The sequence below is a fragment of the Peromyscus maniculatus genome, chromosome 20 (assembly GCF_049852395.1).
Source record: "Peromyscus maniculatus bairdii isolate BWxNUB_F1_BW_parent chromosome 20, HU_Pman_BW_mat_3.1, whole genome shotgun sequence".
Classification (NCBI taxonomy): Eukaryota; Metazoa; Chordata; class Mammalia; order Rodentia; family Cricetidae; genus Peromyscus; species Peromyscus maniculatus.
The window spans coordinates 20,854,222-20,867,890 of record NC_134871.1 but is presented as its reverse complement, the minus strand read 5'-3'; the positions used below and the strand labels follow the sequence as shown (position 1 = coordinate 20,867,890).

Genomic DNA, 13,669 nt, shown 5'->3' with positions numbered 1-13,669 from the left:
AATTTACACTTATTACAAAGCAACTTTAACCGTCAGTCTAAATTGCTGACTTATTTAGTGATGCTTATTTCTAGAACTGTCCTCTTGTGAACATTGGTATTTACCTAAACCAAAGCTAGTGAAGGTGCACATGAGACCCGGGTGTAAGATATTTACTATCTAACATCTTAGTTCTTTAACTGAACAAATTCTTTTAGAATTGTTCTGAGTACTAGCTTAAGATTTCCTATAAATGTTTGGCCTCGTGTTGCTTTAACCTTTGCATTACAGCTGTGCAGTTTAGTTTCACCTCTCTTTGCATATGAATAAGCACTGCATATGTATGTGATGTATTGAAATTTTCTGTTTTCTGAATTCTGCCAATGAAAGTTTTAGTTCAGAATTATAATTTCATCAAGAATTTATGTTATCAAACTTTGTTGTAGATTACTTACAAAGAAATTTTCCATTGATATTTCCCAAATAGTAAACAGTTTGTGAAAATTTTTGATGTAGTTACGTGGTGTATGTGAAAAACATGATATTTTTATTTTCTGTTGAGAGCTATACTTTGCCTATTTGGAAAAGCCTCTTCTGTGATATTTTATTGTTTGGTTTTGGAAGGTAGAATGTTACAGTTTTTAATGTCTAACAATTTTTAATTTTATCTGATAACAGAGAAATAGAGGAATTGTCAGGAATGGACTTCTGCCGTGCCAAGAAAATGACAGGCCTCAGTGCCGAGGACATGGACTCGAGGGCCCGCGACCCAGGTAACGGCAGTGGCAGCACTGCCCCCAGGAGCACCGAGGAGTCTTTCTCTGAGGATGTCTTCACCGAGTCAGAGCTCTCTCCTGTCCGGGAGGAACTCCTCTCCTCAGAGCTGCGACAAGGTCAGTCATCTGGCGCTTCATCAGAATCTGTGCAAACTGTCAGTCAGATGGAAGTAGAGTCGTTGGCAGCCAAGTCGGAGCCTACTAATATTCCTGACCACATTAACACACATACTGGACATTCTTCACACGAAGGGCCTTTATCTCATGAAACTGATTTAAGTAGTCTTGAAATGGCCGCTAAAGAAGGAGATAAGGCTACAGAAAAACCTGAAGAAGTCTCAGGCCCTAAAGAACAAAGCACAGAGGTGAGAGGTCAGGATGAGCGGGATTCTGCCCATCCTGAAAGCTCACTACAGCAACAGGAAGGTGAAGGAAAGGTCCCTTCTGGAGAAACTGTGGAACTTAAAGAAAAGCCAGCTGCTCCGAAGGAAAAACCAGGGAAAGAGCAAAAACGGGAGTCAGAGACTGAAGTCGAGGAGCTACGCAAACTCTGGAAAACGCACTCGATGCAGCAAGCTAAGCAGCAGAGAGACACGATTCAGCAGGTGTCACAGAAAGAAAGTAAACATAAAAGTGCCTCTGCGGATGGACATGCGGACGGTGAGTGTCAGGGAGGGTGGGAAGTCGGTGTCTTGTAGTGTGTGCTGCGTTCTTCTTTCCCCTCTGGTCGCAGGCTGCAGGGTTAGATCAGCCTGAATGACAGTCCCACGGCTCTTGATTGACGTCACTCTGGGGACTGTCTGTGCTGGGCCTTGTCTCTAAACATCTCCTAACTCAGTGCGTTCTCTCTAGAGTTTGTCTTAGGAAAAGTGTATCCACACGGTGTAGTACATTGATTACTCCATGCTTTTTAAGGTCCTGGTATGATTTTATTATTGCATATGTAATATGTGAATTGCGACTTATAATTGCCAAAGTTTTAATCCCATAATTTTTTGGAAAACACTGTTGGACATAAAAATCTACCTCTAGAATTCTTTTGTATACATAAAAATTCCATCCTTATCTGATTAGATGGATGGTTTCTTTTCAAAACAAGCATGCAGGGAAAAGTGACCGCTTCCTCTCTTAGTTTAGTTTTGTCCATACTAGAGTTACCGTCATAGTTTCTGTTGCTAATATATTATGCTTTTGCTTCATACATTATGAGTTAAGTAGCTATGGCTCAAATAACTTAGTAACATTCTCTCAATTCTTTTGAGGAGTTGCTTACATTAAGTCAATTTATATATGAGCTCTTTTACTACTTTAATTTCAAGTTTTTATTTTACTGAAATACACATTAAATTTACCACTTTACTGAAATACACAAGTTAAATTTACCATTTTGCCTTTTTCCCTATGAAATGGACATATAAAATTTACCATTTTAACCATTTTGAAATCTATAATTTGTGGGCATCAATGTTTTCATATTGTTGGATACTCATCACTGATATCCATCTTGAGAACTTTCAGTGTCTTCTCAAAGCAAGACTGTAGTTAACCAAGCAATTAACTGTCACTGCTCCCTTCCCCATCATCACCAGTATATGTTCTGTGTCTTCCTTTACTCCAGGCCCTTCATATGAGTGAGGCCACACACAGTTTCTGTGCTACATACTTCATTTAGTATCATGCATTCATCACTCATCTGTGTTATAGAATGTGCTAGAATTTCCTATTTTTTTAAAAAATTATTTATTTTTGAGATTATAATTACATCATTACCCTTTGTTTTCATCCCTCTAAGCCTTCCCTTACACTCCTTCTTGCTCTCTTTCCAAGTCATGGCCTCTCTTGCCATTAATTGTTGTTATATACAGACTGGGCAGATTGTTCTTATTTGCTTAGGAGGGTGTTTGTGTGTGTGTGTGTGTGTGTGTACATACACATATACACATGTGTATGTAACAAAAATTTCCATTTTCTTTAAGGACGAAAAATTAATATTACTGTGTATGTATGTGTCACATGTTATTAGCCAGCAGTATCAGGGTATCTCTGGTTGATGCAAAGAAAAGTCAGTCATAATTATAGTACTGTAAATCATGCTGCAATGAACAAATTTTGTACAGAAGGGAGTCTCTCCTCTCAGGTTTTTGGGGGAGTAATTCGCATATACCAAAAGAGGACTTGCCAGCTCCCTCCTCACTGATTCCGTGAGGATCCACGTGTTGTCCACAGTTGCTGTGCACCATGTTCATCTCTTCAGCAGTCCCCCTGCCATGCTGCACATGCTGTAATTGCCTGTAATCCCCGCACCTTGTAGGCGAGGCAAGAAGACTCCCTTAGTGTTGAGACCAACCTTGTCTACACAGCAAGAGTCTGCTTCCAAAAGCCTAAGAAATAGGAATGTTGTTCTGAGACAAGGTCTCTTCTGTCCCGGCAGGCCTTGGTCCCCCTTCTGCCTTCCAAACGCATGTGCTATAACACTCAGCTTTCAGTCTTAAGATACTGAATTTTCTTTGTATCATCCAGTTGAGATACTTTGAAAACCTAAGATTATACACATTAGTTATTAAAGAATGCATTTATTCAAAGCAATTTCTGTGTGAGCTCTTTTTTCTATAGTATTTTTTCTTTGTTCAGAACACAATGAACACTTATTAGGAACATTGTCAAATACAGGAAATTATAACACAACTTATAAAACTATCTGGAATTTATTACCAAAGATGATCAACTAGTGTTAGCGTTCTTGCAGATCTTTAGAAGGCATTTTTGGTTTTGACTGATAATTGCATTTATCTATACATACAGATTTTAATGTAAACTCAGGATTGTACTAATGTAGAGCTTATGTATGTATTAATGTATTTCCTGCTTCTTTTCACTTAACATTTGTGTGGTGTACACTTTTGTGTTTTCTTTATAGTTTTTTCAAAATGTGGTTTTATTGGTCTTATAATTTATCCAACCATTTACTTGTTTTTAACAATTCAAATTGTTAAGACAGTTATTCCCTTTGGTATAAGTAACATTGGCATGAAGGTCTTTATATATAGTATTTGGCTTATATATTTTTTGAAATCTTTGAAAAGGTTAAAAAGTAATCTCTATTAAATTAAATAGTGTGATAGACTATTCTGTAGACTACAAGAATAATATATGCTAGGTTATGATAGCCATATACCAAGAGGAGAAAATTAGTATTTTAGATTGCTTTCTCTGGGTTGTACTATTGGTATCTTCTTTTTAAGGAAATATTAGTTTAAAATGACCAGTTTTTAATAATGATAGTGTATAATATGGAAATACTAAAGTTTTTCAAAATTTATTATATCGTAAGATGGAAGCATTGTAATCAGTATTAAACTTTAGAATTCAATAATGGGAAGGACAGAATGACAAACACTCCTCCCTTTAACTCGTGACTAATGCTGGGGCACATAGGTTCTACACTTTGTCCAGTACTTGATGGGGTGGTGGGTAGCTTTACAAGTGCTCCTTCCTCCAAGGATGCTGCTGAAGCAAGCTAATTAATGTCCATGGTTTTGGACTTAATCCTACTGTCAGGCCCCAAATAATTTATGTCTCTGGTTAGAGGTAATTTAGACATAATTAACTGTCCTAACATTGCTTTGCAGCTGATATTATATTGTTGATTTCTCACACCTTTGTATGTATGTAAAGAGTAGAGATTTCATTAATTTTTTTTACTTGAATAGCCATATTAAAATAACCATTTAGAAATTCTGTATATTTACGTAGATGTGATTTTTAAAGATTAACAGAGAATCTGCAGAACATTTTACATGTATATGCAGTTCAGCAGAGCTATTATTAAAAACTTATTGAAAATGAGCTTTTGTATTTTTTCCTAATAGTCCTCAACAAAATTTCAGTTCACAAACTTGGCTCTTTCATTTAATCTTACTGTTTCAGTAACTATATCTTCCATGCAAATAAGTACAAGTTAGTTAAATGAATATGCACGAGTACCAGTAAAATGCATTATTTTATAATTAGGAACTAGAATGTAAAATTCCTTCATTTAAGTCACTTTGATGTACTCTACAACTGAATGGATACTATTTACATATCACTTCTAGGCGCTTCACTTTTAAAGGATAAGAGAAGGCATCGATTACATAAATTCTTATGTCTCCGAGTTGGAAAACCGATGAGGAAAACATTTGTATCTCAAGCCAGTGCTACGATGCAACAGTATGCACAAAGAGATAAGAAACATGAATATTGGTTTGCAGTGCCACAAGAAAGGTAAAATAAAAACTTATGTTTTACTTACAAGATTCATTTATAAATCACAATACCAAAAGCAAAATGCCTTAAAGCCTACATCTCCTAATTAAAGTAGGTAGGCTTGGTGGCATGTATCTTTAATTCTGGCATTAGACAGGAGTTGTAAGTTCAAGGACAGTTTGACCTACACAGTTCAAGGCCATCCTGTGCTATATAACAAGACTAAAGTAGATAAGTTGCAAAGGCTAGTTTTAATCTATTTGAAATAAGCTCCTGCTCCTATCTGATACTTTTTAGTTTATGCCTTTAAAAATTTCATATTTGCCAGGCAGTAGTGGCACACGCCTATAATCCCAGCACTCAGGAGGCAGAGGCAGGCAGCTCTCTGTGAGTTTGAGGCCAGCTTGCTCTACAGTGCTAGCTCTGGGACAGCTAGAGCTCTTACATAGAGAAACTCTGTCTTGAAAAAACAAACAAACAAACAGAAACTATTTTCATATTTACAGTTTATTGCAAAACATTGGGATATGAATAATATTTTAATAGCAAAGTACTTACACATTAGACTGTAAAGATTCCTGAATAATACACAGCTTTTTTGAAGGAAAATAATGATATATAGTTTTTTATTTGACATTTTATCTTTAAATTTGTATTTTTTAGCACATTTTCTTATAGAATCTTGTAAGGTGTTTTTATTCTTTGTTAACATTTTTGCAACAAATTACATGTACTTAATATATTTCTCTTTATATGCTGAAATTACATGTTTTTAACTTACTAGGACTGTTGACAAAATAGTAAAGGACTTTTCTGTGGCGGGACACTGGCAACCTAGCAGGCTTCAGTTTTGTGCATGCTAGCAGAAAACAAGGTCACAGCAATGCAGTGGTCCAGATAACAGAGAAGTGTTGTCAGTAAAGGGTGGGATAGATTTCAGGATTGGGCTTCACCTTCCCATTTTTATTTTTCTTTAATTGACGAGCCTAGTTTATCTAAAAATCAGTAATAATCTCAAAATTATTTTACTCAGTTTTTTTATGTTTATATATCTTCCAAAAGTTACTTAATCTTTTATCATAATTTTTTAGTAATTATCAGTGAACTACTCATTGAAAACTCCCCCAGTTCTGTGTTTACAGTGATTTAGAAGCAACTGGATATACAAGAAGACTTTTAATGTAGAAATTATTACTAGCATCATCACCAGCCTTGATTAGCCTTAGAGTATTTAAACTTAATAATGTCCTCCTAAAAAAACGAATGTGTTAGAGTATCCTCCTATTTTTTTTTAAATTGGGAATAAAAGCACTTCAGTGGAAGCAGATGACAGGTTGTCTGTGATGCATCTGGGCCTTATTGTAGAGAGAACTAATCAAGTGAGAGGTGTTAGAGGAGTAGTGTATCTTGGAAATCCTGTGGAGTCTGCTTTGAATACTATTACTTTCATGGATCTAGTGATAAACTTCTCCTTCTTCCCTCTGCACTGTCAAACATCAAATAATGTGTATTTCTTCTTTAAATTGACAGTTTAGCACTTAAAAAAGTTTCATTTGCACAATTCACTACTTGAAAGAAACAGATCCAATGGAATAATAAGTAATATTAAAGTGATTATAATGAAAAATGTAACTGTTTAGTTAAATCTAACATAAAAATTTAGTTTTTCTTATTATTCTTGATGGTTTCTTAATTTCTTAATTCCATTTAGATGGAATTTGGTTTTTAATGTTGTTCTTCATTTCAAACCTAAGTATTACAACCTTAAACTGGGAAAAAAAGCTGTCAACCCTCCTTGATTGAAACACCTTATTACCCAAGTTAGAAATTTCATTGCAAATAATAATTAAGATGTGCCTTGGCTTTTATTAATATTATTGGAATTTTGAACATTATCATAGACAGAAAACTTAAGAGAATTGTTGATAGTGACTAATTACCTGGAAGGTAAAACTTACTAGCCTTTTAATATGTGAGGTGTCACTTAACATTTTAGATCATGAGATGGATGTATAATTCCTAGAACCGTTGCTCTTGGCTGTTACATGTTAGCTGGGAGTTTTCTGTTTCAATTGCCCATGCTAATTAAATCAGTAAACACATAGTTTATTGCATAGTGCAGCAACCGATACCGTTTGTTACAGTTAGCAAAATACCAGAAGGGGAAACAGGTGTGTAAAAGATCAGATCGTCAACCTCTGAAGCAAGACTTGACTGTGGACCGCTGCTTCACTCCGAATGCTGCTTGTTGACTTCCTCCCCACTCCTGCTGTCTTCAGTAGGAAGCATTACTCTGTGGTTAGTACAGTGAAAAGCCTTCCAGAGGAAGTCCTAGTGCAGTGTGTTTTTAGAACTTGACAAATGATAGTCAGTTTTTAAAGATAATGTCTTCCTGATAGTGGAATTTATTGTTTAACAAAGCCTAGCATATTCTCAAAGTCTTCAACTTCTATCAAAACATTTCACAAATATAGTCTTTTAACTTTAGCTAATAGCACATAATACTAGGCCTATTAACAACCATTTACTCTAACAGGACAGAGCATTTGTATGCCTTCTTCGTTCAGTGGAGTCCAGAAATATATGCAGAAGATACTGGTGAATATACCAGAGAGCCTGGATTCATAGTAGTCAAAAAGATTGAAGAGTCTGAAACAGGTGAAGATGCTACTGGTGAAGCCGCAGCCAGGGAGTGGGAGGTAAGAAGAGTGAGACTCGCAGCAGCATCTCATTGGCTTCCTCTTCACTGGGTGGGACTGTATAACTTACAGTGCTCTGTAGACGCGGAGAAGTCACTGAAGGCCATTCATAGTCCATGCACAGATGTGTTTATTGAATGAATCTAAGGAGTAGCTTAATGCTCTTTGTCACTCTGCTTTTATATTAAGATACTGGGTCATTAACGATAAAGTAATTTTTAATGTATTTTAGTATTTTTAAAGAAAGATAACATGGCAAAGTTGGAAATAACATTAATTGCTCTTATATTGTCATGGAAAATATCCTATTTGACTTATCTGTATTTTTTTCTTCTACATGAAAAACACTCATCTAGAACATTTGGAAAAATTAGCTGTCATTTCCAAGGTTCATACCTAATAAGCATTATCTTGACCAGAATTTGGTGATACTAATGTGAGGGCAGTAAGTTGGTGCTAATTTTATATTAAAAATTTTTATGTGCTCAAATTTAATGAGTTTATAAAGTGTCCAAGTTAATACTGAAAAGCTTTTTTAAAAGCTCCCTTTAGATAAAAAAAAATTTAAGATTATGTCATTTTATATGCTTTATCTTGGGATGTGGATAGGATAATAACATTTTCATTATTTTGGTATTTTTATCTTAATTAATCTCTTCTTTATATTATTAGAAAGCAGAGCAGATGCTAAAATGTGATAATAAATGGATTCAAATTTTATTATCCATTTGGTTAATGTTCATGGTTATTTGTGTGATAGGAATTTACTGTGCATACACTTAGCATGTATAATGATGAAGGTATACATGGCGTGTCTTGTTTAAGCTGTGTTCCTGATTTTTTTGTCTGATGTCATTGTGTGTTACATACAACATCTGTTTCTACTATATCATCAATATGATGAAGGGAAAGAAAAATAACATTGTACATTTATTTCAATATTTAAATAAAAAGTATTAATCTTAGCTATAGCTTTATTTTTAACAGCTCCAAGTTAGTAATTACCTGAGTTACTATCAGCAGAATAGATGGGTCAATTTGCAGATATTTATAACATTCAAGTAATACACCAATAAAAAAATACCTAAGGTTATAAGCAATTGTATGGACATATCTCCTAGATAATGGGTGCCGTACAGGGGAAGGTCTAATGTCAAAAGAGCAAAAGTACCTGAAGTCCATAGACTCCTGGCTCCTGGAAACTGAGGAGTAGCAAAGAGACAGGAAGGGAATTTATGGAGAGTGCTGGGCACACGTTTCCACTTACTGTGTGTGGATGGGGTCACATGGCGACTCGGTGTTCCATCTGTGTTCTTAGCTTCAGAAGGTAAACTGTCCAGATTTCCAAAGATGTGTACAAGTTTAAGATAGTAACAGTTAAAGTAGGTTACAACAAGAGGAAATAAATTAGTAAAAGGTGTTATGTAAATGATGAGGATTTAATGGCAACCAGGTTATGATGAAGTTTCTAACGGGGGCAGTAAAATGGTGGGTGGCAGTATTTTGAATCAAGAAAGAGAATCAAGATCTTTTCCCCTAATTTGGTTGGATCACTTAAGTTTGGATATATGAAACTAATGACTTTTTCTTGCTTCTTTTCATGTGGATGCATGTGTAGTATGCATGGATGTGTATGAATGTTTGCATATGTGTGGACTGTAGTATGTGTACGAGGTTGATATGAATCTTCTTGATTGCTCTTCTATTTTATTCTTTAAGGCAGCAGATCTCAGTAAAACCCAGAGTTTACAGATACTGCTTATCTTCACAGCCATCTTGTCTGGGGATCCCCATCTCCATTTTTAAAGCTGAAATCACAGGCAGCCTCCACTGCACCTGGTCCTTACATGGCTTCTGAGGCTCCAAGTTCCCATGTTTAGGTTTTGCTTTTCTACCTGATAAGCACTTTAACCTGTGACATCCCCCCATTCCCACTGCTGACTATTTTGACTCAAAGGAATGGCTTCAGTTTCTGGGGAAAACTTTGAGGATTATAATTTAAAGTTTAAAGATTTATATACCTCCTCGTTTGCCCTGGGAAAATTTACCCAAAACAAAACAGTAGTGGTAGGAAAAGTTGAGTTTGTAAACTTGCTCCACCTTGTGGAACCAGCATCGTGTGGATTAGTGCAGTAGCTGCTGCTTGTTCGTGACTGTGGAGGTCTTGAACATGAATAGTGCAACTAAGGAACTAAGCTTCAGACTGAAAGGCTGATACCTTACCCTGGTAGCAGATTTCCTTAAGACTGCTTGGACAACTTGTATGCATGATTAACTTTCCAACTATAAACTTTATGAGATTATAAGCCAGAAAGTAAAATTGGCTGACATCTGCTTTTCTCATTTTGCATCTTACACCAGTCTTTTGTATTAACATCAGTGATGGAAAATGTGTGACCTGAAAGAGCAATGCTTTCCATCTTAGGACAGTTCTGTTAGGAAGTTCTTTGTTACTGTTTGATCTGTTCGCCTTCATCCCTTCTTCTAGGGACCATCAATAACAAAAATCAAAAGTTTGTGTATATGACAATAATGTGGAAAGACGACGTACCTTTCTTCCTACTCTCCCTGGGCGGAGGATTCCATAACTCACTTGTTGGCTGTTGTAGATCCTTGCAGACCCTCTGTCGTCTTCCTAATTCCGCTAAGATTGTTAAACCATTGTACGTCATGGCGCCCAAAATTGCCAGATGTGCAGTTTGAATAGGAAAACTTTAAAGATGTATTTAATTAGCTTTGTCTCCAAACTACAGAAATTAAATGACAGTCTTATGACTAAATAGAAAAGGCAAGAATTTCAGAATCAGAAGTGTGGGGACAGTAGGAAGAAGGAGCAGTGTTGGAGATTTATGTGTGAGTTCCAGACAAGCTGACCAGCCGAACCCCTCTCCCACAAAAAGGGGCGAGGTTTAGCCACATTTCAGCAGTAAGGCCCCCTAATGATACGTCAGAACAAACACTGCGTTATGAAAGGGATCTGAGAAGTCTGAGGAACATTGTGGGAGTTGGTTTTCTCCTTCCACTGTGTGGCCCCAGGAATCAGGCCACCAGGCTGCAAGCCCCTTTGCCACCTGTCCCTCTCCCTGACTGGAGTTCCGTTTTGGGAGTGACTGTTGTCAGGAGAAAAGGCTCTAACTTTATCTCTTGCCAAAGCATTGATAAATTGGTGTTCCATTCAGTTTTACTTTCTTAGATGCTGATTCTTTTTTTCAGTGTTTGATATTACTCAGAACTTTCCAATCACCCAAAGCTCATCAATTTAAGTATAAATGTGATGTCACCTGCTTATGATGTAAGCCCCCAAAGGATTATTCAAAGCATTTTATCATCTACCTTCTGGCTTAATTTTTCAAATTATTTGTATGTTGATTTTGATTATAACTTCCAGTGTTCTCCAGTTTGATTACATACATGTAAATATTTAACCTAATGTTAGTTTTCTACACCACTAAACTCAATGATATCATTACTGGATTTTCCCCCTATTGTATGGACTCAGTTCTGTTTGCACAGCTGTCATTAAGTAGAATTATCACTGTAGTCATTCATTAGATTTTCCAAAGAAGAACACCACTGTAATACTGCTGCATCTTCCAATAAAAACCATGCCAGAGGACTGCAGTTGCATATTTAACATGGTATCTGCTAAACAGCTGGGTAATAATAAATGCGCTTATGTTTATTTTCCTAAATATATTTCATTATAGTTATTAAAGAACTGTGTAATTGCAAATTAAAATTGAGTCAGTATATTAAAGTACAAGCAAAAATATTTCCTAATCATTCCTAACTCAGCCTAGTTATCAAAATGCACATTCAGTTAAAACTATCAAGCAATAAAAGGAGTCTTTATGTCTACAGTCAACAGAAGGAGATCACATTTCTCAGGGATGGCTATTGAATGGACAGCAAACAGAACAGGCTGTGCTGTGCTTGTTGGTTTTGTTTTGTTGTTTTGTTTTTAATATCACACTTCATTTTGAAGCACCTATTTTCGTGTTTGAGAAAGATTGTCTAGTAGTTTTGGCAGGTTTTTAAAACATCCCCCCCCCCGCATTTTTTCAGTATTGTTGATGTTTTGTTTTGGGGAGTGGTGTTAAGGGGATGCACTGTGACCACAGTGTATTTTGTGATTATGTGGTGGAAAGTAATGGGAAGGGCTGGTATACAGGGAGGAGAATAGTAAGTGCAGGGTATGCTGGGTTCTATGGGGGCGCAGTGCTGTATGTCCTTGAAAAGTAGTGTGTATGTGAGGAGATGGCATTGTGTATTATACATAGCAAGTTAACAGGAGAGCCAGTTTATCTTAAAGTGGAAGAAATATTTGGACATAACCATTATAGCATAGAAAAAACTGAACTCCAGATAACTCACATCTAAATTAAATCTAGTTATGGTTTGTACTTAATCTTTTAACAAATAAGCTGCTTGTATTCCATATACTAGTAGTTAATGAAGGATAGCATATATAGACACAGTAAATATAAGTATCTCTCAATAAATAATATACTAAAAAACATTTTAAAATGAGCTTATTATCTATGAATATTCTCTTAAAATTAAATTTTTAGGATTACTGGCTAGAAGTAATAAAAGTCTAACAAAAAAGAAGTAGAAAAAATTATGGAACTATATGAACAAACAGTAAAATGTTAATTGCAGTCATATGTGTGATTTGGGAGGAATTCTGGAAATTATACACAGTGCATTACGTGTAACCATGACACTTTTAGTGTATCTGTTAGTGCCATGGAAATATGTGCTCTGTGTCTTTAAACTCTGGAGCCCTTTCTTTGCACATTTGGGTGCGGTGCAACCGAACTTAAGCATGGGAAACACTCTCTTCCCTCCCCAGCTTTACAGTCTCCACTCAGGACTATCTGTTCAATGGATACTACTTAGTGATTAGCTCTCTGTCACGTCAATCAAATCTTTGTTGCTAGCAAACTGTTTTGTCACTGTAGCAGGGCTCTGGTGCTGGACATTTATCTTTGACAGAGGAAGAATGCTTTTGAAAACAGTTCCTCCGTGATTTGCTGAAGCTTAATGTGACCTGGGAAGGAAATGTCCCGTCTCTGGTATGGGAAAAAAGGGAGAAGACATCAACCAGTTAATCATAAATACACTCTGGTAAATCTTGATCAATTATAGCAGTTTCTGTATCTGCCAGTCTTGTATCAGTGCCATTATGCAAAATTATCTAGTACTTGAATATATAAACAGAATATTTATAGAGTAAAAATGTATATGATTGGAGAAAATACTTTTAAGATAGAGCTAAGCATTCTAAATATCTGTCAAAAGGGAATTAATATGCCACTAGAATTTTGCTGTGTAAAAATAAGGTGTTTTTTATTCACTTCAAAAAAAAGATAGCAAATCTTTATTACTGTCTTAATGTTTTCATTTAAACTTAATCTTGTAGGAAAGGATTCAGAATTGTTTTCCTTGTCTAAAAGAAGAGAAGAGAGTAAAAACTAAATTTAATTTAATAGATTCTGTTATAACTTTTAGGGAACTCTTGAAAATATGCTATTATTCTGTAGTCTAAGAAATGGTTTGTAAAGCTATTCAAAAAGTTTCTTTGTACTCTCCTAAATGTTAAGCATGTCAAAAATGAGAAAATCCCTTTAGTTGATGTTATTAATTATCATTTCAAGTTTTTAATTTTCTATTACATCAACACTTAGGGTTTTATGCACCTCAAAATATTAATGTTTAAATTTGTGACCAGATTTATCAGATTAACTACTTAGCTTTTTAGTTTTTAACCAAGAGCAATAAAAGTATTCATAGTCTTTTATTTACAGTTTAAATAAATACTTACCATTAATTTTTTTAAATATTTTAATTACAAATTTAGGCAAATTGTAGATGTTTTGAGCTTCATAGGTCAGCATAATGCCGCGCATCACATACTTACTACACTCCCCAAGTCCGTCATGCTTGTTAGAAGCTCTTGTCTGATTG

General features: G+C 35.6%; 1 protein-coding gene across 18 annotated transcripts in view; it reads left to right on the top strand.

The window, feature by feature from the left end:
• The window catches only part of Oxr1 (oxidation resistance 1), a 414,716-nt gene that overhangs the window by 376,661 nt on the left and 24,386 nt on the right, over positions 1–13,669 (top strand). For 16 of the 18 annotated variants that reach the window (XM_015997419.3, XM_006978718.4, XM_042264638.2 and 13 more), the window contains 3 exons: positions 658–1,415; positions 4,850–5,018; positions 7,537–7,699. In XM_015997419.3, coding sequence (XP_015852905.1) covers positions 658–1,415; positions 4,850–5,018; positions 7,537–7,699 — 1,090 coding nt within the window. Of the gene's footprint in view, positions 1–657; positions 1,416–4,849; positions 5,019–7,536; positions 7,700–12,330; positions 12,830–13,669 lie in introns of those variants that run through there. The other 2 variants (XM_006978716.4, XM_006978717.4) reach the window with 2 other exon arrangements.